The sequence below is a fragment of the Pseudorca crassidens genome, chromosome 2, assembly GCF_039906515.1.
Source record: "Pseudorca crassidens isolate mPseCra1 chromosome 2, mPseCra1.hap1, whole genome shotgun sequence".
NCBI lineage: Eukaryota > Metazoa > Chordata > Mammalia > Artiodactyla > Delphinidae > Pseudorca > Pseudorca crassidens.
This window is the reverse complement of record NC_090297.1, coordinates 141,071,037-141,098,744: the sequence shown is the minus strand read 5'-3', so window position 1 is coordinate 141,098,744 and position 27,708 is coordinate 141,071,037. Positions and strand designations below refer to the sequence as shown.

The 27,708-nt window shown below is 38.0% G+C and overlaps 1 protein-coding gene and 1 long non-coding RNA gene across 2 annotated transcripts; one reads left to right on the top strand and one right to left on the bottom strand.

The window, feature by feature from the left end:
• Positions 1 to 19,531, bottom strand: LOC137219824 (uncharacterized). The gene is made up of 3 exons (XR_010941262.1): positions 18,512 to 19,531; positions 5,639 to 5,831; positions 1 to 4,775 (listed from the first exon to the last, which is right to left on the bottom strand). It is a non-coding gene; the product is annotated as an uncharacterized lncRNA (long non-coding RNA).
• Positions 18,523 to 26,467, top strand: PTGS2 (prostaglandin-endoperoxide synthase 2). Its single transcript, XM_067728952.1, has 11 exons — positions 18,523 to 18,539; positions 18,725 to 18,912; positions 20,326 to 20,442; positions 20,557 to 20,700; positions 21,386 to 21,529; positions 21,955 to 22,136; positions 22,767 to 22,850; positions 22,962 to 23,208; positions 23,463 to 23,749; positions 24,230 to 24,377; positions 24,524 to 26,467. Exons 2-11 carry the CDS (start codon positions 18,861 to 18,863, stop codon positions 24,931 to 24,933), a joined length of 1,815 nt encoding a protein of 604 aa, XP_067585053.1. The 5' UTR covers positions 18,523 to 18,539; positions 18,725 to 18,860; the 3' UTR covers positions 24,934 to 26,467.
• The last annotated feature ends 1,241 nt before the right edge of the window (positions 26,468 to 27,708 follow it).

Sequence of the window (27,708 nt, the reverse complement as noted above, 5' to 3'; positions counted from 1 at the left end):
CAGTGTTTTAGCTCAGGGTCCTCAGGAAACTGCCTCTGAGATGGAGACTTTCACAGAGGAAGTTTACCTAAATATGCTCTGGGGAACAACATCCTTAGAGCAGTTCCAAGGAAGTGGTACTGGGCAAAAGGGAGTCACTGAACTTCAGGAAACTTAGCAATGGGGTTCACCACCACCCCTCCCAGCAGCTGAGGAAATGAGTTCCTCAGTCCTGCAGGGGTATCCAGGCAGTGCACTATAGCATCTACCACAGAGAGCAAGAGTGCCTATGAAACGCCTTGTCTCAGGGCAGAGATGAACAAATGCTGAACAATTATTTTCCAGTTATGTAACTTTTGTCATTCCAGTCTATCGAATGGTCTCAGATTTGTATTTTATTCACTGCTATATCCCCATACATACATAGATACACATATGAAACAATTCCTTAGATACAACAGATGGCCAGATAATAGTATTAAATGAATGAATAAATGAATAAATAAGACAAATTTTGATTTCCTTAAAACATAATGAATTCTTTCTACCAGTTGGCCAACATCTATCAGTATTTTAAATGTATAAGTCCTTTGGCTTTATAATTGCATATCTAGAAATTTTTTCTGTAGTTATAGTCACACAGATGAATAAAATATATGTGATAGAATATTACTTGCACCATTATTTAAAATATTAAAAGACCGGAAACAATCAAAAGTATATAAATATGGAACTAAGAATGAATAACAGATGGATACAGTTGAACACCATGCTGTTCAAAAGGAGGTTATAGGATGCACTGAAAACAAATTATCTCCTAGGCATATTTTGTAGTGATAAAAAGCGTGATGAAAACAGTGGGTATAAAGTTCTCATGTTTGATAAAAATAAAAAATATACATACATAAAAATCAAAATCAAGTAAGAATATAATAAAAATCAAGGCTCTGCAAAATATCAAAAGTATTTGTCATTTAAAAAAATAAATTTATCTACTTATTTTATTAGTTTTGGCTGTGTTGGGTCTTTGTTGCTGTGCACAGGCTTGCACGGGCTTCTCATTGCAGTGGCTTCTCTTGTTGCAGAGCACGGGCTCTAGGTGCACAGGCTTCAGTAGTGTGGCTTACAGGCCCAGTTGCTCCATGGCATGTGGGATCTTCCCAGACCAGGGCTCGAACCTGCGTCCCCTGCACTGGCAGGGAGACTCCCAACCACTGTGCCACCAGGGAAGTCCCTGTCATGTTTTTAACTTCACCTATTAAAAGGGTTTATGACTTTCTCCCTTCCAAATCTTATCAGAGTAGGGAATTCCCTGGCGGTCCAGTGGTTAGGACTCCATGCTCTCACTGCTGAGGGCCCGGCTGCATGTCTCGGCCAAAAAAAAAGTATTCAAATCCTATCAAAGTAGTTTTTCTGAGTAGCTTTATTACTTTGCCAGGCAAACGGGGACACAGCGCCTGGAAAAACTATGTGTCCCCACCCAGGATGCCAAGGGTGGGGTTGCTGACAAGGTTAGGGTGTGTGCAGGGCCTCAGGTGGTCTCCTAATCTTGATGAGCTTCTTGGTCCCTTTAATCTTACCTCACGTGGTTTCTTGGCTGTTACTCCCTTGATTAGCAACTGTTCGAACCTGCCCTTCAGATCTCAGGGAAGGTCATAGAGGCTGGAGTCTTGCCTACAAAAAGACAAAAAGGCCTCTGTGCCTGGGAGCACCACAGGGCCCCAGCTCAGTTTCACTCCCTGCTTTTCTTTGATACCCCTCACTATCAGAGTAGTTACATCATACTTAAAGTCCACATTTGTAATAATCATCACTGGTTCGGGGGCATTCTTTAAATTCAGCACTCTTCTAATTTCAGCTTTACAAATTAATAAATAAATGTCTTGGTATTTCATAGTATATATAACCAATAGAGTTTTTCTTAATTTACATAAATTTTCAAATGTACTCATTTTTAATTTGATTATTTACTTTTTTTTCTTTTAATCGTTTACTGCCTAGGAATAGTTTTCCTTGAGCAGATTACATTTATTTATTTATTTTTAATAAATTTATTTATTTATTTATTTTGGGCTGCAATGGGTCTTCATTGCTGCACACGGGCTTTCTCTAGCTGCAGTAAGTGGGCTTCTCATTGTGGTGGCTTCTCTTGTTGCAGAGCACGCGCTCTAGGCACATGGGCTTCAGTAGGTGTGCCACACGGACTCAGTAGTTGTGGTGCACAGGCTTAGTTGCTCTGCAGCATGTGGGATCTTCCGGGACCAGGGATCGAACCTGTGTCCCTTGCATTGGCAGGCGGATTCTTATCCCCTGGGCCACCAGGGAAGTCCTGAGACAGCATCACAGACATTTTTAAAGCTGAAAGAAACTTTAGGAAGCCTTTTAGATATGAGGAAATTTGGGCCCATAGAGATGAAAAACATTACCAAAGATTCAGCCCTAGTTAGTAGCAGAAGCTGCGGAATGCCACGTGTCTGACTGCTGTCAAGATGTTCTCTCTAAGTAAAAACAATCTTTTAGTTAGATTTCATCTATCATGAGTTTTCAGATCACGTGAGACAGCTAAAAATATATTGTGACTTGGTGAAAAGAAAATATAAATCATCTAGTATAAATTTATTTTCAAAGATAGTATTTACAACCAAAGTAATCATTTATCATGTAGTTTACCCTTGGGCTATAACTAGGGTGATTTTTCCAGTGTGGACCTGCATAATATAAACCTCCTGAAGAAAACTAAGAAAATTTTTCTAGTAGGACTTTATTAAATAAATCCTTATTTAAATGTTCCTCAACATCTTTTCTTAAAAGAATTTATATTTCTGTTTAAATAGGATGTTTGAAAAATGTATGGGGTGGTGCTATGATGAATTGGGAGATTGGGATTGACATATATACACTAATATGTATAAAATAGATAACTAATAAGAACCTGCTGTATAAAAAATAAATAAATAAAATAAAATCCCCCCCTGCCGAAAAAATATATACAAAGCCTTCTCTAAAAAATCTGCCAGGACTCAAGGTTTACTTTATACTCAACAAGAAGTTTTTGCCCTTTCATTTGATCACAGCGGTGAAGAGCACACGCTCTGGTGTCAGATTGCCCTGGTTCAAATCTCAGTTCTTCCACTTAATATATGTCTGACCTTCCTTGTACAAATGAGGTAGTCTTTCTGCACCTCAGTGTCCTCATCTGTAAAAGGTATATGGTAATACTAATCTCTACGAGTTGTTTTGAAACTTAAATGAGTTAATATAAAGAAGCTCACAATAGAATCAGTTAGATTGTAAGCCTATGTAAAAGTTAGCTGTTTTTATGAGAGAAGCAGCCATGCTCTCGAAATTCTGCAGTAATAGGAGATGTCTATAGTGGTCGAGATTCTTCCCCTTTCGTTTTTCCAACCTTCTTCAATAAAAATGTATTGAGCACCTACTTGGTTCAATATATTTACCACCCTTGGGACAAGTGTGTTTCTGTGTGAGGATAACCAATTGTGTAGTCTTCCTCAGGACTGAAATGAGAATGAGAGCCATGCACAATCTGTCATTTGCCAAATATCTACTGAGTACTTACTCTGAGCCAGAGATTTACAACTACCCCCATTGGTATGTTTACTCATAAAAGCAGGCCATTGATTTGCTTGCTTCAAAACCAAGCTCTGAATTTTGACTCTGTTATAAACTTTGTATCTCCTACCCACAGAAGACACCTAGTAAGTATTTTGTGAAAATATATACAGCAATAAAAAAGAACAGATATTGCATTCAGTGACTATAAAATAGATATTTAGCTTAATGTATTAGGATTACTCAAAGTTAAAATTTGAAAACAAACAACAAATGACCTAGTAAATATTAATGCACCCATTAAGCCACTTTACGTTTTGTTTTGTTTTTCTAAATTCTGTTTTACATAAAACTTTGGTAAGGAAGTTGGGGGCGGACACCTTCTTTAAATAGATTTTTTTCCATTTGCTTCTAAAATAAATTACATGCATCACTTATAAGTGAAAACAGCTGATTTACAGAGTAAGGTTTTACTTAAATGTTAACTGAAGAATGTAAATTTATAAACAGTATTTGCAACTATTCAAATAATACCGAAATGGAAACAGCTTAAACCACAAAAAGGAGACATATTCTTTTTTTTTTTAATGGATGACCACAACAAAAGCAACAATGATTGCAATTACCAAACACGAAACACACTCATACTATGTCATAATATTGACATTCAGTCCAGTAATCCTCCACTGTAACAGCCCCTTTACTTTGCAGTGAAAATTGATTTGTATATTTTTTGCCTCTGAGTCCTTGTGGGATTTTTTTTTCATTCAAACAGAAAGTCACAAAAATTATAATCATCCTCATCAGTTCACTCAGTCCCATGTAATTAATTTTTTTCATCTCGACCTTTTGTTAGCACTTTTATGAATTCATCAGTTTTTCATTAGAGTTCTGAAAATGCTTATTCATTTAGTTTAGCAGTATAGTCAGACACCAGAAACCTGTACTTGTCAGGTCTTGTCCATGAATTCCTTGAAGATGAAACCCTTTCATAGGAACATTTTTGCAAAAGCATCAGAGTACACCCAGAACTGTCTGTAAATGACAAAAGACTTAAAAATGACCATGGTTAAAGATTTGATGAAAGTTCATAATAATGCAATTGACAAGGAAATTTAGTTATTTCTGGGGAGACATATTTTTGATGTTGAACGTCATATCAGCCCTGTGATCATCTCTGCAGCAGATAAAAATTTTTAACAACAGCCAGCAGCCCAAGGATTGATCTGAGAATAGTTCAAAGTATAAAATTAGAAAGATGAAAATGGAAGAGTGGAAATGCAAAGGCATGTGACATCTCATGGCAGAGTAGAACAATGACCAAATTGTGTTTGAAGTAACAGATTTCAGGAAGCCTAGATGTCCCGGATTTAGATGTCTTCTGATAGTTCAAGGAGTTTATATGTTTTACATATCTTCATTACCAACTTATGAGTAGATGAAGAAACTGAGGAATAACAAATATAAGACTGGGCTTCCCTGGTGGTACAGTGGTTAAGAATCTGCCTGCCAGTGCAAGGGACATGGGTTCGAGCCCTGGCCCAGGAAGATCCCACATGCTGTGGAGCAACTAAGCCCATGTGCCACAACTACAGCCTGAGCTCTAGAGCCTGCAAACCACAACTACGGAGCCCACGTGCCACAACTACTGAAGCCTGCATGCCTAGAGCCTGTGCTCCGCAACAAGAGAAGCCACAATAATGAGAAGCCCGCACACTGCAACAAAGAGTAACCCCCGCTCACTGCAACTAGAGAAAGCCTGTGAACAACAATGAAGACCCAATGCAGCCAAAAAATAAATAAATAAAATAATTAATTAATACACAAAAATAAATATAAGACCTGTCAAAGGTTGTAAGATCAGTCTCTCAAATTAAACACTCCTTTCATTAAACTATTTTGGAAATATTGATGGTGTCTTGACATAAATCAGTTTAGATCACATCAAATTAGGCTATGTAAATAAGGAATACATAATAAAAGGATATTTATTTTTATTGAAATACTTATCCCTTATTATAAAAATAATGAGCATTTATTTAGAAAATACAGAAATAAAGATTAGCAAAAAGATGAAAATAAAGATTACCTTAGGGGCTTCCCTGGTGGCACAGTGGTTGAGAGTCTGCCTGCCGATGCAGGGGACACGGGTTCGTGCCCTGGTCCGGGAAGATCCCACATGCCGTGGAGCAGCTGGGCCCGTGAGCCATGGCCGCTGAGCCTGAGTGTCTGGAGCCTGTGCTTCGCAACGGGAGAGGCCACAGCAGTGAGAGGCCCGCATACTGAAAAAAAATTTTAAAAATAGAAAAGAAAAAAATAAAGATTACCTTAGTCCCACCACTAAGAGATAGTCACTTAAAAAAAATATATTAAGTGCCTACTAACTACCAGATCCCAATATCTCTAAGATTTCATTTTCTAAGAACTCCTTGACTGCCTTTCTACCAGGCATACTGTCCCTCCTGCTGTTCCTTGAACCTTTCTGACAGTGATCATTCTCATTCCATTACAGTTATGTATGTCAAGATGTAAAAACATTAACAATTACTGGCATATAGTGATAATTCAATACACAAACACTATTAATAGTATTTATTTATTTTATTACTAAATTATTAATTTCTGAGCAAAATGATCTTTTGATTTTATTTGCAGTTCTTTGCTTCTTAGGGCAAACTATTTTTTTCTTATGATTACTAAGCAATTCTGTATTGAATTAATTCATCATGGCTTTTGCCTGTTTACCTACGGGTATATTTGATTTTTAAAATTCAATAAAGCGTTTTTTGTTTAGTAAATGTTATAATTATTTGCCAAAAGAATTTCCTTAGTGTAATTTTTCTTTTTCATTTTGATTATGTGGGCATTTTAAAAAATAAATAAATATTTTAAATGATTTTATCTAGTCCACATTTCTTATATAGTCCGCATTTTTATATAACCTCTTCAGCATCACATATTCTTATTGTTCAAGAAATATTTTGAGCACAGACCATGAATTAGGTACATGTACTAGGTACTGTACTAGGTGTTAGAGATACAGCAGTGAACTGAAGAGACAAGGATTGTCTTATGATGAGCACATTTGAGAGAAGGAAGGAGATAATAAGCAAGTAAGTAAATAAATTTTAAAAATTAGATTGTAAAAAGTACAATGAAATAAAAAAGCAAGAATATATAATGGAGAGAGTAACTGGGGGAAACAATATTGGAGCTGATCACTGAGAATAAGAAAAATCCAGCCATATAGAGGAAAACCACTCTGAGTAAAAATAACATCAAGTGCAAAGGTCTTTGGGCAGCAAAAAGTTAGATGTGATTAAGACACTCAAAGCCCTGTATGACTGGATCACAGTGAGGAAGAGAGTTGTATAAGAAAGATGGGGAGGTAAGCAGCACCTTAGAGGCCATCGTAAAGAGTTTAGATTTTATTTCAAAAGCAACAAGAAGCAGTTAAACTTGATAGATGAAACATGATGTCTGACATCCTTTTTAAGAGTATACATGTTTAAAACGTAGGAATATAAAAATTGGCAGATGTTGAATCCAGCTGCTTATGTGTAGCTGTTGGAACACATTAACAAGAAATCCATAGATAAGGGAAACTCTGGGGGAAATCAATCAGGACTCCATCTCAATAACACCATCAAGGACCCAGGTTCTTTTTAACATTCCTTTCTTGTATCATTGATCCGTTGACCTGTAAAAAATGGCCACAGCAGTTCCTGGTGGCAGAGGACTCCAGCAGTTCCTGGTGGCAGAGGACTCCAGCAGTGTCAGCCATAACCATTGCATTTAAAAAAAAGCTTTAACGGACTTCCCTGGTGGCGCAGTGGTTAAGAATCTGCCAATGCAAGGGACACGTGTTCGATCCCTGGTCCGGGAAGATCCCACATGCCTCAAAGCAACTAAGCCCGTGTGCCACAACTACTGAGCCCACGCATCTCAACCACTGAAGCCCGCACACCTAGAGCCCGTGCTGCACAACAAGAGAAGCCACCGCAATGAAAAGCCCGCGCACCGCAACAAAGAGTAGCCCCCGCTCTCGCCGCAACCAGAGAAAGCCCACGCACAGCAACAAAGACCCAAAGCAGCTAAATAAATAAATAAAAGCTTTAAAAATATAGATACTTTTGATTTGGAAATTCAAATTTTAGGAAAGGACTACAAGATGAAATGAAGGTCATCTAATTATTAAAGCTGATTTTGAATCCAAGCAGGACCCTGTGGGGCTCCTGGGCACAGAAGCCTTTCAGTATCTCCGTTTCTTACAGGAAATAGACTACAGCCTCCATGACCTTCCCTGAATTCCAAGGGGCAGTTTCAAACAGTTGCTAATAGGGAAGGGAGAAAATGCAGAAACAAAGGAGGAGTAGGCAAGAAACAATAGTGCACTGGTAAAGCAGGGTCTTGGTTCCTCTGCAAAGGATATGCATATCTTTGAGAACTTCTTCAGGAACTAAGGCCCCCCACCTCAGTGGAGGATGGCAACTTTAGGCTGAGCACAAAATTCCTGGGACACCACACTGTTGCCTCACCACCAACCAGTCAGAAGAAATTCACATGCCCTTCAGCCCACACCCCAAATTTTGCCTTTAAAAACGCTTCCCCCAAACCATTGGAGAGTTCAGAGTTTTTGAGCATGAACTGCCTGTGTTCCTTGCTTGGTCCTTGCAATAAACCTCTCTCTACTCCAAACTCCAATGTTTCCATTTATTTGGCCTCACTGTGCATTGGGCACAAGAACTTGGGTACAGCAACATTTCAAAAAAGGGAGAAAGAGGTCTTACATGAATACAATCTCTGGATATGAGAGGAATGAGGGAAGGAATAAATTCTTCAGATGTTCACAAGGGAATTATTGTCCCTAGGGTAGAGTGATATTTTAGTTGAGAAATGACCATCTGTCATTTTTCAGCCTGCAGCATTCAGCCTTGAAGATTTTTACCAATGATTATGAATAGTCGTCAAAAAAATATGCATTGCCTTTAGCAAAACAGTCTTGTGGCTCATATGGCGGAGGTTGTTTTCATACACCACTAAAAATATAGTGAAACGTGTCAGGAGAGTAGAATTAATACATGAACAAGTGAAAAAGAAACAGCTAAAATCAAAAGCCCTTATTTATGGGCTGAAGTTTTGTTTTTTTCTTAATTGATAAACTTTATTTCTTAGAGCAGTTTAAGGTCTCAGCAAAATTAAGCACAAAGTACTCATATACCCCCTGTCCCCACACATGCACAACCTACCCCACTGTCAGCATCCCTTACCAGAATGGTACATTTGTTACAGGTGATGAACATAAACTGACACATCATTATCATCTAAAGAGGTTATTCTTCTCGTTCTTTTTTTTTAATATAAATTTATTTATTTAATTTTGGCTGCGTTGGGTCTTCTTTGCTGCACGTGGGCTTTCTCTAGTTGCAGCGAGAGGGGGCTACTCTTCTTTGCAGTACGTGGGCTTCTCATTGCAGAGGCTTCTCTTGTGGAGCATAGGCTCTAGGCGCATGGGCTTCAGTAGTTGTGGCATGTGGGCATGGGCTTCAGTAGTTGTGGCTTGCAGGCTATAGAGCACAGGCTCAGTAGTTGTGGTGCACAGGCGTAGTTGCTCCATGGCATGTGGGATCTTCCTGGACCAGGGCTCAAACCCGTGTCCCCTGCATTGGCAGGGGGATTCTTAACCACTGTACCACCAGGGAAGTCCTCTTCTCATTCTCTTGACAGTGTCTTTCACAGAGCAGAAGTTTTTAATTTTAGTGAAGTCTATATTATCAGTTATTTCTGATTTCACGGATCATGAAATGGTGTTGAATCTAAAAAGTCATTGCCATAACACAGGTCATGTAGATTATCTCCTATATCTTCTCTTATATCTTTTATAGTTTTGCATTTTACATTTAGCTCTATTTTGAGTCAATTTTTGTGAAGAAAATTAGGTCTGTGTCTAGATTTTTTTTTTCTTGCACGTGGATGTTCACTTGTTCATGTCCAGTATCATTTGTTGAAAAGACTGCATTTCTCTATTTTTTCTATATTTCTCTATATTACTTTTGTACCTTTCTCAAAGATCAGTTGGTTCTATTTATGGGTTCTATTCTGGGCTCTCTATTCTGTCTTAGTGATCTATTTGTTCTTTTGCCATACTGCACTGTCTTAGTGATTGTAGTTATATACTGTCTTGAAGTCAGTAGTATCAGCCTTAAAATCTTGCTCTTCTCCTTCAATATTTAGCTAAATAGCCTGGGTCTTTTCCATTTCATAATCTTTAGAATCAACTTGTCTATATCCACAAGATAACTTGCTGGGATTTTGATTGAGATTGCATTGAATCTATCAAGTTGGGAAGAATTGACACCTTGACAATAATGTCTTTCTATCGATGAACATGAATATTTCTCCAATTATTTAGTTCTTTGATTTTTTTTCCCCCATCGGAGTTTTGTAGTTTTCTTTATATAGATTTTGTACATATTTTGTAGATCCTAGCTTGCATACTTGGAATAAATTCCACTTCATTACGGTGTATAATTTTTATACATTGTTGGACTTTGCTAATAATTTGTTGCAAATTTTTGCACCTATATTTATGAGAGATATTGGTTTGTAGTTTCCTTTTCTTGTAATGTCTTTGTGTGGTTTTGGTTTCTGTTCTTTTTTTTAACATCTTTATTGGAGTATAACTGCTTTACAATGGTGTGTTAGTTTCTGCTTTATAACAAAGTGAATCAGCTATACATATACATATATCCCCATATCTCCTCCCTCTAGGTGGACACAAAGCTGGTTTTTGTATTAGGGTAATGCTGACTTCATAGATTGAGTTAGGAAGTATTCCCTCTTCTGTTTTGTGGAAGAGACTGTAGAGAATTAGTATAATTTCTTCTTTAAATGTTTGGTGGAAATTGGTAATGAATCCATCTGGGCCCGGTGCTTTCTGTTTTAGAAGTTTATTAATTATTAATTCAAATTCTTTAGTAGATATAGGTCTATTCATATTTTCTAACTCTTCTTCCTTGAGTTTTGGTGAATGTGTCTTTCAAGAATTTGTCCAGGGCTTCCCTGGTGGCGCAGTGGTTGAGAGTCCGCCTGCCGATGCAGGGGACATGGGTTCGTGCCCCCGTCCGGGAAGATCCCACATGCCGCGGAGCGGCTGGGCCCGTGAGCCATGGCCGCTGAGCCTGCGCGTCCGGAGCCTGTGCTCCACAACGGGAGAGGCCACAACAGTGAGAGAGGCCTGCTTACCGCAAAAAAAAAAAAAAAAAAAAAGAATTTGTCCATTTCATCTAGGTTATCAAATTTGTGGTCAGTTATTATTTAGCCTTTAATTAGCCTTTTAATTTCCATGGGATCTATAGTAATGTGCCCTTTCTCATTTTTAATATTAGTAATTTGTGTCTTCTCTCTCTTTTTTTCTTAGCCTAGCTGGAAATTTTGATTTTATTGATCTTTTGAAACAAGCAGCTTTTGGCTCATTGACTTTCTCTACTGATTTCTTATTTTTGATTTCACTGATTTCTGCTTTAATAGTTGCTATTTCATTTCTTCTGCTTGCTTTGGATTTAATTTTCTCTATTTTTTTCTTTCTCTTTTTGGTTTTGTTTCCTCAGGTGGAAACTTAGATTACTGATTTTAGATCTTTCTTCTTTTCTAATATATGCATTTAATGCTATAAACTTATCTTCAAGCACTGCTTTGGCTGAATCCCACAAATTTTAAGTTGTGTTTTTATTTTCACTTGGTTCAAAAAATTTAAATGTCCCTTGTTATTTCTAATTTGACCCATGTGTTATTTAGAAGTGTGTTGGGTAATCTCCAAATATTTTGGGATTTTCCAGTTATCTTTCTGGTTATCGATTTCTAGTTTAATTCCACTGTGGGCTGATACATTGTATGATTTTTATTGTTCCAAATTTGTTAAGGTGGTTTTTTTTTTATGGCACAGAAGGGGGTCTATTTTTGTGTATTTTCCATGTAACCTTGAGAAGAATGTGTATTCTGTTGTTGTTGGATAAAGTAGTCTACAGATGTCAATTATATCCAGTTGACTGATGGTGCTGTTGAGTTCAGCTATGTTCTTACTGATTTTCTGCTTGCTACATCTGTCCATTTTTGATAGAGAAGTGTTGAAGTCTCCAACTATTATAGTGGCTTCATCTATCTCTCCTTACAGTTCTATTTCTATCAGTTTTTGCCTCATGTATTTTGATGCTGTGTTGTTAGGCACATACACATTAAGGATTGTTATGTCTTCTCAGAGAATTGACCCCTTTACACTATGTAATGTATCTCTTTGTCCATGGTAAGTTTCCTTGCTCTGAAGTCTGTTCCATCTGAAATTAATATAGCTACTACTGCTTTCTTTTAATTAGAGTTAGCATGGTATATCTTTCTCCATCCTTTTACTTTACATATGTCTTTATAGTTAAGGTGGGTTTCTTGTAGAAACCATATAGGTGGGTCTTCTTTTTTAATCCACTCTGATAATCTCTGTCTTTTAATTGGTATATTTGTACCATTGTAGTTTAAAGTGATTACTGATATAGCTGGATTAATATCTACCATATTTTTTATTGTTTTCTACTTGTTGCCCTTGTACTCTGTTCCTATTTTTGTCTTCCATTCTTTTTTTTCTGCTAATTGTGGTTTTCATTGAGGATTTTATATGATTCTATTTTCTCTTCCTCCTTAACATATCAGTTATACATAACACAATTTTTATAGTGGTTGCCATATACATTTACAACTAATCCAACTCCATTTTCAAATAACATTATACCACTTCGTGGATAGTGAAAGTGCTTCATGACAAAATATTCCTGATTCCTCCCTCTCATCCTTTGTATCATTGCTGTAATTTACCTCCTACACATAAGCTATCATCCTCAAATACACCTTTGCCATTATTATTTTGAACAAACTGTAACCTGTTAGATTAATTAAAAATAATAAGAATAAAAGTTTTTATTTCACCTTCACTTATTCTTTGCTAATGCTCTTTGTTCTTCTGTAGATCTGAGATTCTGACTTATGTCATTTTCCTTCTCACTGAAGAACTTCTTGCAAGGCAGATCTAGTGGCCATAAATTCCCTCAAATTTCGTTTGTCTGAGAAAATTTGTTCCTTCACTTTTGAAGGATAATTTCCTAGGTTGATGATTTTAATTTTTCTTTTTTGGTTTCAAAACGTTAAATATTTTATTTCATTCTCTTCCTGCTTGCATGGTTTCTGAGGAGAAGTAGGATGTAATTCTTATCCTTGCTCCTGTATATATAGTAAAGTATTTTTTTTTCTCTAACTTCTTTCAAGATTTTTTCCTTTATATTTTATTTTCTGCAGTTTTCCTATGATATGCCTAGATATGGTTTCATTGGCACATTCCTACTTGATGTTCTCTGAGCTTCCTGGATATGTGGTTTGGTGCCTGACATTAACTTAGGGAAATTCTCAGTCAGTACTGTTTCTGTTTCTCTTTCTTCTCCTACTCTATTCCCATTATACCTATGTGAGACCTTTTGCAGTTCTTCAACAGTTCTTGACTATTTTTTATGTTTTTTACAGTATTTTTTCTCTTTGTATACTTTTCCTTTTCACTTTTGGAAGTTTCTACTGACATATCCTCAAGCTCAGAGATTCTTTCCTCAAACATGTCCAGTCGACTTAGAAGCTCATCAAAGGCGTTCTTCATTCCTGTTATAATGTTATTGATCTCTAGCATTTCTTCTTTATTTTTTCTTAGAATTTCCATCTCTCTGCTTATATTACCCATCTGTTCTTGCATATTAACTACTCTTCTATTGGCACTCATGATCTGATTATTTCCAATATCTCTGCCATATCCCTGAGTCTGGTTCAGATGCTTGCTCTGTCTTTTCAAACTGTTCTTTTGCCTTTCAGCATGACTTGTCATTTTGGGCAAGGTGTACTGGGTGAAAAGAACTCTGGTAAATAGGCCTTCAGTAATGTGGTAGGGAGGTGTGGGGGAGGGGAAGTCTTCTAGAGTCCTGTGATCAGTTCTCAGTCTTTTAGTGAGTCTGTGCCTCTGAGCTGTGAATGTCACAAGTGCTAAGTGGGACATGGCTAGAGGGTGATGGAGTTGAGTATATCCTTTCCCCTAGGTCATTTAGGCTCTGATAAAATTCCCATAGTTTAGGCTCTGGTAAAATAGTTTCTTTTCAGTGCAGGCCTAATTAAAAAGAACATAATGCTCTGGCATGTTTCAAAATGGTTACTTCCCCCCCCCATCCCCCAAGGGGATTTATTTTTTTCCTGATATTGACTGTGGGAACCTGGTAGAGTTTCAGGAAGTAAAACTCACAAAAATGAATGGACCCCCTGGAATTTTTAACTCTCAGATTTATGCAAGTTGAGCATCCAGCAATTCCTCAATTACACTTCGGCATTTCCTACATAGGCACTGGTATCTATGGAGGTTTCTGCCTGTGGGTTTCTGTTCTGGTAAATTGTGCTTCTCTGTATGGCCAGTCTCTCCAATTTTGAGGGCAGAGTTTTATCCTGTCACCTCACTTCTTTGAGGGATCTAAGAAGAGCATGGAGTTTTCAGTTTGTTCAGATTTTTATTTGTTAGGATAGAGAGGCAACTTCCAAGCTCCTTACAAGCTGGGTCAGAAACTGGACATGCTAAACCTGATATTTAATTGGTGAGTGTGCTCTCATCACGCTGGCCCTAGCACACCCTGCTCACACTCTCTTGCACTTCCTTATCCCCTTTTGGGATTCCTAGCTCCGACACAAAGACCATGTTCCAACTACCTTGGCTCACCTTAGTAGTTATGATATACAACCATGAAAAGTGAATTAAAAGAAAAATCTATCAGGGAACTGAGTAGAGAAAAAGAAGATAATTTTTTTTTTTTATAAAACTCAGAAGTAGATATTATTTGGTATTTCTTCATTGGTTTATTTTAACAAGGATTATTTTTAATTAAAAAAATGTTTATCCTTGTCAACTGAAAAATCAAAAGCACAACCTAAAAGTTGAGAATTATGTATTATTCGGTGGACTTAAGCCCAGGACACAAAGGTAAGAGAGGAGCCAGGATAAACAGGAGTTTTTGCAAAAGACAAACAAATAAACAAAAAAAACCCAAACCAAAACAAAAAAAAAACCCAAAACCCAGGTAGTGGAACGTCAAAAGATTCCTGCTAACTGAAGAAAACCAGACATCTCAAGTTAATGAATTTAGTGCTTTCCACACATGGGAAGATGCAAGAGTCTGGTTTATTGAAATTATTCCTTTGATAGGGCCACTATCTTATTTTTCTGCACCCTGAATCCCCTCAGGGTACACAGTCAGTGCAGTGGAAGCCTGTTTATCTCCATCCTGAATTCCCCTCGGGGTGCACTGTCCTGCACCATGGGGGAGGGGAGTGGGTCAGTGGCTGAGGGTTTTACATCCTTTGTTTACTGAAATGATAGGTGACATTCTTTGTCCACATGCTCTTGTTTTTAGCTTTGAAAGTATAGCCAGGAATGGGTATATAGCAAGGATTTACTAAAAGACTAAAGTAAGGGTCTTTTATGGGTATTTTTTCTGCCCTTCAGGAAACAGACATACTCTGTGGCATAACCTTGCTAAAATGTCTCTTAAGGCAAGATGCAAGATAGCAAAGCTCTTTTTCTAGCCAGCCTGTCATGAATAAAAAAGACAAGTGGGACTTCCCTGGTGGCGCAGTGGTTAAGAACCTGCCTGCCAATGCAGGGGACATGGTTTTGAGCCCTGGTCCGGGAAGATCCCACATGCTGCATAGCAACTAAGCCCGTGCGCCACAACTACTGAGTCTGCGAGCCAAAACTACTAATCCTGCGTGCCACAGCTACTGAAGCCTGTGCACCTAGAGCCCGTGCTCCACAACAAGAGAAGCCACTGCAATGAGAAGCCCACATACCACAACGAAGAGAAGCTCCCATTCGCTGCAACTAAAGAAAAGCCCACGCGCAGCAATGAAGACCCAACACAGCCAAAAATAAATTAAAAAAAAAAAAAAGACAAGGGGCAATCGCCACTCCCTCTGAGTGAATCACTAAATCAGCCAAAGGAGAAGGGAGGGAAATAGAAAGAAGCTCCATGACTAAGACAGTGGATATGAGCAACCTTCCACGTCTGAATGGTAGAATCCTGCTCAAAGCAGTAAGATATATCTCCCTTGAAAATGTTAGCCCATTTAGAATCTTGGGTATTAATAGCCTTTATCATTCATTTTCTTTTAGCTCATATGAATGGCTTATCACTTCAATTAACACATATTTCATTCCTTTTTAGAATATTCATGAAAGTTAAATTTCAAATGAACACTGCATATGTGGACTTTTAAGAACATTATAACATCACTCACAAAATCTACTTAGTGATCTTCACAGCAATCAGAGAGAAAAAGAAGTTGATAAAAAATGAAGCAGCAGAAGGGGGCAGTAAAACTCAACAGAATGCTCTGGAAGATTTTTAATATGCTTTCTTATTTTCGCTTTATACAGAGAATTTCCCAACAAATTTCAGAGACTTATAAAAGAAATTTTATATAACAGATACATATATTTGTCTAAAATGTACACAGAAACACTAAATATATACCCAAATGAGAGTTAAAATTTTTACATAATCATAACCTTATTTTTTATGGTGTGACATACAGCATAATAATCATAGTACTTTTCTACATAAGACAGGTTTAGCCACTTTGATTTGGTTTGGGACATTTAATATTCCCCCATGACCAGCATCCCCAAATATACTTTCCATTTTATTTTATTGTCTCAGACTTGTCAAAATTAATAAATCACTATTGTTTTTCCTGAAGCCCATAACTGGACTTCCTTTCTAAACTGCACCCATCCTTAAAATGTCATTTTCTCCTTGAACTATTTTCTGACTGCATAGGTACATGTAACTCTCTCTATTGTGCTATAGAAGTTACAGATTAAACCAAGTACTTTAACCAAAGAGATGTTTTTTAATTGAATTTCCACTATGAAATGGAGTTCAATTTCTTTAAGTTCCAAGTAGTCTAAATGTGATTATTCTCTACACTGTTTTGTTCTTACCTTTGAATTCAGCCTCTCTGCAAACAGAACACACTTATATACACAGTAGGTATATATACTTATATACATAGTATATATATACTTATATACATAAGCTTTACTTATGTATACTTATATACATAAGCTCTGATGAGGACAATGATGATGACTTCAAAATGAATTCAGGATTACAATATAAAATTTTAGTATACTTAAGAATTCAGGGCTTTCCTGGTGGCGCAGTGGTTGAGAGTCCGCCTGCCGATGCAGGGGGACACGGCTTCGTGCCCCGGTCCGGGAGGATCCCACATGCCGCGGAGCGGCTGGGCCCGTGAGCCATGGCCGCTGAGCCTGCGCATCCGGAGCCTGTGCTCTGCAACGGGAGAGGCCACAACGGTGAGAGGCCCGCGTACCACAAAAAAACAAAACAAAAAAAAAAACAAAAAAAAGAATTCAGAGTATGAATTCTTCCTTCGCATCTAACCAAGCTCGAATTAGTAGTCTTAAATATCAACTTAAAATTTGAGTAGATACATCCTACTCACTTAAAATGAAACAGAAAATTGGAATTATTAAAAGAAATTATTTTAAATCTATGCTCTTAGTTGAAATTTCATGTAAGACTCAGTACAATAAATGAGAGTGTCACAAATGGAATGATTAACTATGTCTAGAGGAGAAAAGCTTCCTGCGTGAGGTGGAATTTTAGTCATTTGTGTCTCATGTAGAATCAGATAACGTGTACATTAAGCAAAATACTTTTTTAAAAAATCCAGGGTCTTTTTTTAAAGGCTCTACAACGCTGCTACTTTTTTTTTCTTTTCTTAGCATTTTACCCTCACACACCCTCCCAACCACTACCAAAAGATAGATGTTAAACAAAAGCAAAGGATGATGAAATTCAAAATTGTCAAAATCACCCTTCTTTTACATCCATTCCATCCAAATTCTTCATCAAATTACCTTCCAAAATGAGAATAGAAAATTGGCCCTAATAAGCCCAGACAATTGAAAAGTAAACGTAATGTATTTTAATCCTTTGTCACAACTCATTATCCTGGAAAAGTAGGCAGAAAAGACAAAAAAGCAAACTTTAAAAATCTACTTCCTTCTATTTGTATCTCCTGTGAAGGGCTGGCGACCCAAACACTGGAAACCAAGCGGCAGAGAAAGAAATGCATTAAAGCAGAAGTTTTGGACGTTTAGCATCCCTGCAGATCCTGGTCACCTCCGCTTCCCTGGTTCATTGGAGAGGAAAGTTTATAGCGGTGACCCTTCGATCCCAGATTGACGATTTACAAGATAAGAACTCAGGATCGGTATTGAGGAGAGGAATTTACCTTTATTTCCCCTCTCCAAGAAGCAACGTCGGGGTGGTGGCGTGGAGAACAGCATTTACGTTAAAAACAACTCAGCTATAAAGAGAAGCTACAGATACGTACGCTGACTGTAACTATCACATTTCATTAGGTCAAGTAAAAATCTAAAAAAAATTTAAATGTATGTATGTGTGTGCTGAACCTACACGAGGCTGAGTGGTCACTGAAATCATGACACGTCTGAAATACACGACATGAGTAAAACATGTCAGCCTTTCTTGGACCCACTCTCCCCAGTCTGTCCAGACTGTGTCTTCTTCGGCCCCCCAAAGCCTAGGGATCAGACCAGGGGGCGGGGGCGCGCAAGGGGATTCCCTGCGCTCCGGAACCTCCAGGCTCCTCTGATTCCGGGAAAGGAAGACCAGGGGGCCGCCCTTCCCCCGCAAGAAGATCTGCCTCGGCACCGGGTCTTGGAAGCCTGGGTCAAAGACCCGAAAGAAGGAAAGGAATCTGGCGCGAAGCCCGGCGCCGAGGGCGGAGAAACCCAGGGAGGGGCTCAGGAAGATCGAAGTGGGGAGGGGGCGATCCGCTTTGCACCCACCTTGGGGAAGCCGAGCGCAACCTCCCAGGTTTCCGATTTTCCAGTTTCCGTGGGTAAAAAAAAATCCTACCCCGACCCGGGCGGGTCTTACGCAATTATTTAAGTGGAGAGAGGGAGGAAAAGTTTTGGAGGGGGAGAAGGAAAGGCGGAAAGAAACAGTCATGCCGTCACGTGGGCTGTTTTCACGCATAAAAGGAAGGTCCTCTCCGTTAGCTTCCAGTTGTCAAACGACTCGCAGCCACCGTCAGAGGACGCTCAGGAACTCCGCACCGCGCCTTCCTCCAACTGGACAGGCGGGACTCACACAACGCAACGCCTCTGCCGGTCCCGCGCCCCTCCCGCAGCCGAGATGCTTGCCCGCGCGCTGCTGCTCTGCGCCGCCCTGGCGCTCTGTGGTGCAGGTGAGTGAGTGAGTACCTGGGCGCCCGGCACCTGGGACTCCGCGGCTCCGTACACCCGGGTCGAGTTTCCGCTCTGACCTCTCCAGGGAACTCTAGGTATTCTGAATACCCTCGGAAGACAGAGGCTGTATGGCTTTGTAAAGAGGCTGGACCACTCGAGTCCAAATAAACTGGACGGACAGCTCAGCTTTGCCATCAGCTCTGATCATCATGGGTCACTTATTTAACCCGTCCGAGTCTCACTTTTCTCATCTGCTAAATAGGAATCGTGATACTAATTTGCAGGTTGTCATAAGACAGAATCTGATCAATATATGCGAGATGTTTTGTTTTTAATAGTACCTACTGTTATTGAATGGAAATAATTGTCTTAAATACCCTAGTTAGTGCTTTCCTGCCCCAGGGAAGTCCAGATTGTTTTTTCAGGTGAGCAAAATGTTTAAAAATGAAGCTGTTTTTACTTTGAAATTTTCTCTACTTTTTTTTTTTGGCCGCACTGCGCAGCTTGCGGGATCTTAAGTTTCTTGACCAGGGATGGAACCCAGGCCCTCAGCAGTGAGAGCAGTCTTAACCATTGGATGGCCTGGGAATTCCCTGTTTTGTTTTTGTTTAATGTAAATTAAGTCATGCCACTTTAATACTGTAAGCCATTCAATGATTTCCCTTGACACATGGAATAAAACCCGAATTCCCATAAGACCCACATGATCTGCCTTTGCCTTTTCTGAACTCACCTTCCACCTCTCCTCCTAGCTTTGCTTCTGCCACACTCTCTCAAACACGCCTCAGGGCCTTTTCACTAGTTTTCCTCTCAACTTGGAATGTTCTTCGTCCAGATCTTTCAACAGCTTTGAGTTCTGACAAAAACAAAAAGAAAACAACAAAAAAAACCCTTAAATTTTGATTAATGTACTAGATCAATTCACTTTAATTTTGGAAGTTCTACTTCTTTGAGCCTCTTAAAAAGGCTAATTTGAACATCTAAAAAGTTACAAAGAAAAGCTTAACAACATTCCACCAATATGTCTGGTGGAATATTCTGTTACCTTTATTTAGAATAGGAAGTTGGTATTTCTACATTATAACCATTCTGTGAGGCAAGCCAAAAAAAAATTGTTTTCCCATGACTACCTGTATATTTCTTGAACTTTTTTATCATAAAGTTGAATCATAGTAAGTAAAACAATTAAATGTTTAAGTCAAGATTAAGACACTGAAGAATGATTTATTCACTGTCTTTACTTTTTTTTAAATTCGGGTATAGTTGTTTTACAATGTTGTGTTAATTTTTACTGTACAGTGAAGTGGAGTTCCCTGTGCAATACAGCAGGTTCTTATTAGTTATCTATTTTATACATATTATGTCATATATATGACATATATATTAATCTCATTGTCTTTACTTTATTGTAGCAAATCCTTGCTGTTCCAGTCCATGCCAGAATCGAGGTGTATGTATGAGCGTAGGATTTGACCAGTATAAATGTGACTGTACCCGAACAGGATTCTATGGTGAAAACTGTACCACACGTAAGTTTGTTTTTGGGTGCCCTCATTTGGAATGGGGATATATACAGTTATCATTTTACAGAATTGTGTCTTATAATGAGGTCCCATTAATTTCTCTTTTTTTTCTCATTGCAGCTGAATTTCTGACAAGAATAAAATTATTCCTGAAACCCACTCCAAACACAGTGCACTACATACTTACGCACTTCAAGGGAGTCTGGAACATTGTCAATAACATTCCCTTCCTGCAGAATATGATTATGAGATATGTGTTGATATGTAAGTACAAATCACTTTCTAGGGCTTTCAGCGGCCTCAAAGAAAAATGTACTTTATAAAACTTTAGATTTTTAAACTTAATCCAAAACATTTAAATATACCATTTTAGTTTACCTTCTGTCTTAATGGCCAAAAATATTGACATCTGAATCCCTTCAAGTTTATAAAGTTCTGTCTCACAGTCAGAATTCTACTTAAAATCCTGCATACCTGCATACCTCTTCTAACCTTCACTGTTCTCGACAGTTTGTGAAGGAAGTGTGGTCTAGTTGTTTATTGAATGCCCATGGGCCACAGAATTGCACCCATTAAAATAAATGGATAATTTGGATTGGGGTCAGCAAGAAAATACCTTTATTTCTAAAGTGAGTGTCAAGCCCAGACATTCCTCATAGGCCTCTTCAGCAGTAAGTGGATGGTTATTTGAAAAATCAAGACGGCTGGACCATACTGTCTTCTGTAAAGTATATATACGTTATCAAAGATGCATGTTAATGAATCATTGTTTCCTCTTTTTTGAGTACCAGTGGCCGTTGGCTTTAAAGTATAACTGTTTTAAAATAGAGTATCTTTGTTGGAATTAAATTCACTCTAGTGCCACTTTGCATATTTTACAATAAAAATGAACACTGATTTGCCTTGCATATGGGAGCAAATAACGTTTTTTTTTCCCGTCAAATTTCAGCGAGATCACATCTGATTGACAGCCCGCCAACTTATAATGTGCACTACGGCTATAAAAGCTGGGAAGCCTTTTCTAACCTGTCCTATTACACCAGAGTTCTTCCTCCTGTGCCTGATGACTGCCCAACACCCATGGGTGTCAAAGGTGAGTGAGAGGAAGCAGTTAGAGATGTATTAACTGTAACTGGGATTGGATTGCTACCTAGAAAATTTGACCATAAACTATGATTTATTTGTTAATAAAGCCATTTTTTCCTTATGGATATCTCTGGAGATTTTTTGAAAGTGTGAGTCCATGTAAACTACTCCATGAAAGTGAATGGGCATTTTGGTATAATGTCATGATGTTTTCAAATTCTATCATTAAAACTGAATTAATATTAAACAAAATAGATTAAAATATTCAATAAGAAGTTGTTCCCCTGTATTTTAGAACTTCCATTTATATTATGATCCTGTTCAAAGTTGTACTTCTCCTATAAGTGAAAAAGACCCTGGTTAATTGACAGTCACTCTCTGCTTCCTTGAATATATAGATGGATTCTTATCTTAGGCTTTCTCATTTTTCAGGGAGGAAAGAGCTTCCTGATTCAAAAGAAGTTGTGGAAAAAGTACTTCTAAGAAGAAAGTTCATCCCTGATCCCCAGGGCACAAATATGATGTTTGCATTCTTTGCCCAGCACTTCACCCATCAATTTTTCAAGACAGATCATAAGCGAGGACCAGCTTTCACCACGGGACAGAGCCATGGGGTAAGACAAAGTTAAATCAAAATTAGTAGCAAATCATAGTTCTATCTATAAAAACCTTAAATGGAGTTTCCATTTTAATTCACTGGTTTGGTAAAAATACAAAAACACACACACAGACACACATACTTACATACATATATACAGATTATTATTTGTAGTTTGGCTCTTATATTTTTAGTTTAAAATATTGGCACTGCAAAAGGTTGTCTTCAAAAACATTTGTACCCTGATTATGCTGCCTTAAATATTATAAGGTGAGATTTTTGCAGCATTATTATCTCTTGGATTTCAGTGACATAGCTTCAAGTTATTGATAAGAATTTTATAACAAACATTTTCTGCTGCTTTTTAAAAGAAGTACCATATAGTTATAGTGAAACTTATGATATAAGCTCCATATGAGACACTAATAGGTGACATATTTAGGAGACATATTTAGGTTTGTAGGTTTTATAGCTTCAGTGGATAAACAAGTTAATTTATTATTTTGTGGCTGTGAAAAATGTGTTACTGAAAAATTTTAATTAAAGCAAACTAAATCATCAAGTTATTTAGTGATAAATACATCATAGACACTTTACATAAGAATAAACAACAGCAACAAATTAAAAATTTTCCATAATCTTCTAGGTGGACTTAAATCATGTTTATGGTGAATCTTTGGAGAGACAGCATAAACTGCGCCTTTTCAAGGATGGAAAAATGAAATATCAGGTTTGTTCCATTTAAATATTAAGAATTAGTTATGACTCACTACCCACCTATGTTCAAAATCTCTAATGATTAAAATTTGTTTCTTACCTCTTTTGTTACTGTTTTTTTTAGATAATTGGTGGTGAAATGTATCCTCCCACAGTCAAAGATACTCAGGTCGAGATGATCTACCCCCCTCATGTTCCTGAACACCTGCGGTTTGCTGTGGGGCAGGAAGTCTTTGGTCTGGTGCCCGGTCTGATGATGTATGCCACAATTTGGCTGCGGGAACACAACAGAGTGTGTGATGTTCTTAAACATGAGCATCCAGAATGGGACGATGAACAGTTGTTCCAGACGAGTAGGCTAATACTGATAGGTAAGCAAGAAGGGCAAATCATTTAAATACAACCCTCTTCCCCAGAGAAAACTAACTTGGCTAGGTTTTCAGTAATTCTGGGGGAATGTAGTACGTGTAACATCACCTGCTCCATAGTCATTCAATTCCTGAGCTTTTGATGGTAAAAAAGAAAATATAAAAGTGAAGGAATGGCAAATTAACAATTGCATTTTGGCTTCTTGAACGTTGGTGAGAAGAAATTCATGTTCTAAATGTTTCTTTTGTGCCAATAGGAGAAACTATTAAGATTGTGATTGAAGACTATGTACAGCACCTGAGTGGCTATCACTTCAAACTGAAGTTTGACCCAGAGCTGCTTTTTAACCAACAATTCCAGTACCAAAACCGTATTGCTGCTGAGTTTAACACACTCTACCACTGGCATCCCCTTCTGCCTGACACCTTTCAGATTGATGGCCAGGACTACAAGTATCAGCAATTTGTCTATAACAACTCCCTCTTACTGGAACACGGCCTCACTCAGTTTGTTGAATCATTCACCAGGCAAATTGCTGGCAGGGTAAGCATTATTATTGAAAAACAAAACAAACAAAGGACTTGTCAGTAACTAGAATTTCTGCTGCAGAAATGATTTTTCTTAAACTTACTAAAAGAGTAATTATTTGCTAGTAATATTCTTTCCTTGAAATAAGAAGCCTAACATATAATCTCGATTATAATATAATGTTACCATTATAATCTAGATCATAGAAATATTCTATAAATATTCCAAACTTACAGTTTAGGTCTCAGCTGGGAGCTGGGGCATCAGTCTTATGTACTTGGTACCCAAGGGATGCTTTTAAAATAGAAATCCGGGAATTCCTTGGTGGTCCAGTGGTTAGGACTTCACACTCTCACTGCCGAGGGCCCAGGTTCAATCTCTGGTCAGGGAACTAAAATCCTACAAGCTGTGCAGCACGGCCAAAAAAAGAAAAAAAAAAGTCTTAAATATGCCTAAAACTCAATTGTGTTCTACAATGTAATTCATTTTCAACAGGTTGCTGGTGGTAGGAATCTTCCAGTTGCAGTAGAGAAAGTATCAAAGGCTTCAATTGACCACAGCAGAGAGATGAAATACCAGTCTTTTAATGAGTACCGCAAGCGCTTTCTGCTGAAGCCTTATAAATCATTTGAAGAACTTACAGGTGAGAAACAGTTTCTAAACTTCTTCAAAGAGTCAAGGGGCAGATGAAAACAGCAGAAGTTGAAAGGAAATTGAGCAAAGGGTAAGACTTTTTTTATTTTGTAAAAGTTTTACATTGTTGTATCTCTGTCCTTGTCACCTTCACAGGAGAGAAGGAAATGGCTGCGGAGTTAGAAGCGCTCTATGGTGACATTGATGCCATGGAGCTGTATCCTGCTCTGCTGGTAGAAAAGCCTCGACCAGACGCCATCTTTGGGGAGACCATGGTAGAAGTTGGAGCACCATTCTCCTTGAAAGGACTTATGGGTAATCCTATATGTTCTCCTGAGTACTGGAAGCCTAGCACTTTTGGTGGAGAAGTAGGTTTTAAAATCATCAAGACTGCCTCAATTCAGTCTCTCATCTGCAATAACGTGAAAGGCTGTCCTTTTACCTCATTCAGCGTTCAAGACCCACAGCTCACCAAAACAGTCACCATTAATGCAAGCTCTTCCCACTCTGGACTAGATGATATCAACCCCACAGTACTACTAAAAGAACGTTCAACTGAACTGTAGAAGCTGATTGATCATATTTATTTATTTATATGAACTATTTCTTTTAACTTAATTATTTAATATTTATGTTAAACTCCTTGTGTTACTTAACATCTCTGTTAAGGAGAAAGGGGTCATACTTGTGAAGATTTTCATGTTGATTTTAAAGATGTCTTCAAGTTAAAGGGGGAAAACAGTTTTCATCCTTTTGTACAATCCAATGAGAAATGAGTGTGACATCTTTTTACTTGAATTTCAACTTATAATAAGAACAAAAGCTAAGATGTTTGAACATTTAAATGCTGTTACAAGATGACAAAATGCTGCACGTTTCTGTCTACACTATCGATATTTCCAAGGTGTCTTCCATGATGTGTGAGAAGCAGCTACCTACTCAATGATCATTTTATGATCTTTTAGCCATTTTCTGATCAGTTTACTTCTATTTTGTTTTCCTGGTTTTAAGGTCTGAGTTTGTCTTTCTTTGGACTCTATACTTTCTTACCTGAACTTATGCAGGTTTTCAGGAAAAGCTCAGCTCAGGACTACTACAGAAGGCCTTTACAAGAAGGTATACACTCATTTTAAGTGAAAGGCAGAGAACTTTGTGAATAATTTAAAACCAAAGTAGCCTTATAGAGGCTAATAGCTTGGAACTGTAGGGGGTTCTCACTTAAAAACAAAACTTAATTGCTGAATAGTTCCCAGGAAGACAATGCTTCTTTTCCACATCTCATTGTCAGCTGACATTTTCTGGTACTGTATATTAATTTAATTTATTGAAGACTATTATTTATGTCTTCTTAGGATGGTTATTATAAACTGGGTTTAAGGCTGCATTGATTTTTTTTTTCTGCATTATATCAGAATCAATGTATCTTTTGGGATTACCTCTGAATTATTAATACAAGATAAATAATTGGCTTAAGATTTGTGAATACATTTATTTAGGAATCCAACTTTGGTATACTGAGATGTAAAGTTGGAATTTGTCTTTAAGGTTTACCTATACAGCAGCCCACAGAGAATGTTGTGTCTCATTAGCCTGGATGTGCTATAAGACTGATATTTTGTACATTTTTGAGGGACCTGTGGACGTTTCATTAATTCATTGACCCATAACTTTCTGGGGGGACATTCCCTGCAAAGAACTGTGGGTTTTAATATTTTTAAATCAAGCACTGACTACAGACAACATCAGTATTTATGTAAATAATTGAAAAAGTATGCCTCAGGCAGAGGGAGAAAATAAAATTTCATTAAAGAGAAATAACTCAGGGGAACTTTTAAGGTTTTATGTTATTGTTAAGAAAGAGTCAATAGTAGAAGGGCTTGTATAAAAAACTGTTAACTTGATTTAAAAAAACTGATTTGTTAATATCTGAATGACTGAATCTGGGAATTTGGAATATGTGTTGAATGTTTTGGTGCCTCAGACAAATGTATGATTAAATTAATTTATGTAAACTGTAAGTGTTGAAACAAATGTCTGTTTATTTTTGTACTATTTAAGAACTGAAAATCTCTTCTAAAATAAATTTTGACTGTTGCTGTATATCTTTGTCATGAGATGATTTCTGTAAGGCATTATTATTCTCCTATCTCTTCCAAACTGGACTGGCCCTTAATGAAATGGTTCTGCCCTCAGTCATACAGAGGCTTCTTAAGGTCACTATAATCTCTCATTCACGGCAACACTGTATTAGAAAATGTGTGCTCTGTGCTATAGGGGATAGCCACAGATTTGTTTTCATTGCCCAGTCTTAGAAGAGGAAAAAAAAAAAACAAGTATACAAAGGCAAAGAATAAGAGAAAGTTACTAAGGAGGTACAAAATTTTTTTTTTTTTTTTGCGGTATGCGGACCTCTCACTGTTGTGGCCTCTCCCGTTGCGGAGCACAGGCTCCGGACGCGCAGGCTCAGCGGCCATGGCTCACGGGCCCAGCCGCTCCCCGGCATGTGGGATCTTCCCGGACCGGGGCACGAACCCGTGTCCCCTGCATCGGCAGGCAGACTCAACCACTGCGCCACCAGGGAAGCCCAGGAGGTACAAAATTTAACAGGAAGTTCAAAGAGGGAAAGATTATGTTCAGTTGGGTAAATAATTGAAACCTGGCTCATTGGCTTCTGTCATTCCCTACTCTTGACTTCTTGGTAATTTCAATATCCACATGGACTGCATACTTAACATCCTGCTTGGGCTCTCTTGTCCTCAGCTCCAGTGTTGCCTTCTTCCATAGTTCCTATGGTCATACAGACCTTGATCTCATCATTAATTACTGCACCATTTCCAAAATTTTCATTTCAATCATCTTCCTTTATTCCCAACACTTCCAGCTCACTTATTTTAGTACTTACACTGTAACATCTAACTTCAGTTTCACTGAGCCTATTGATTCACCAAACCTCATCACTATCTTTCACCTCTGATCTCCTCATTTCCTTCCTTATGCATCTGACTCAGATTCCATTGCCCATGTTTGGACTCCCTCATTTCTTGGTCTACTCTCCACTGTACTTAACTGGCACAACTTAACTTCATCCATAAACAGATTATTTGACTTCTCAGTAGCATTCAACACAAATGTCTAGCTTCTTTACTGAAAGATTTTTTTTCTTGGCTTCATGGTTTCATACTCTCATCTTTCTTTCCCTTCACAGAGTGTTACTATTCAGAGGGTTGTTTGGTTTTTTTAATAAATTTATTTATTTATTTTTGGGTGCTTTGGGTCTTCGTTGCTGCAGGCTTTCTCTAGTTGCAGCGAGAGGGGGCTACTCTTTGTTGCCCAGCACGGGC

Excerpts from the sequence above, each read along its gene's own strand:
- PTGS2 (XM_067728952.1), top strand. The coding sequence starts at position 18,861 with ATGCTTGCCCGCGCGCTGCTGCTCTGCGCCGCCCTGGCGCTCTGTGGT. Across the intron at positions 21,530-21,954 it reads AACACCCATGGGTGTCAAAG|GGAGGAAAGAGCTTCCTGAT; the intron begins GTGAGTGAGAGG and ends CTCATTTTTCAG. Across the intron at positions 23,209-23,462 it reads GAGTAGGCTAATACTGATAG|GAGAAACTATTAAGATTGTG; the intron begins GTAAGCAAGAAG and ends TTGTGCCAATAG.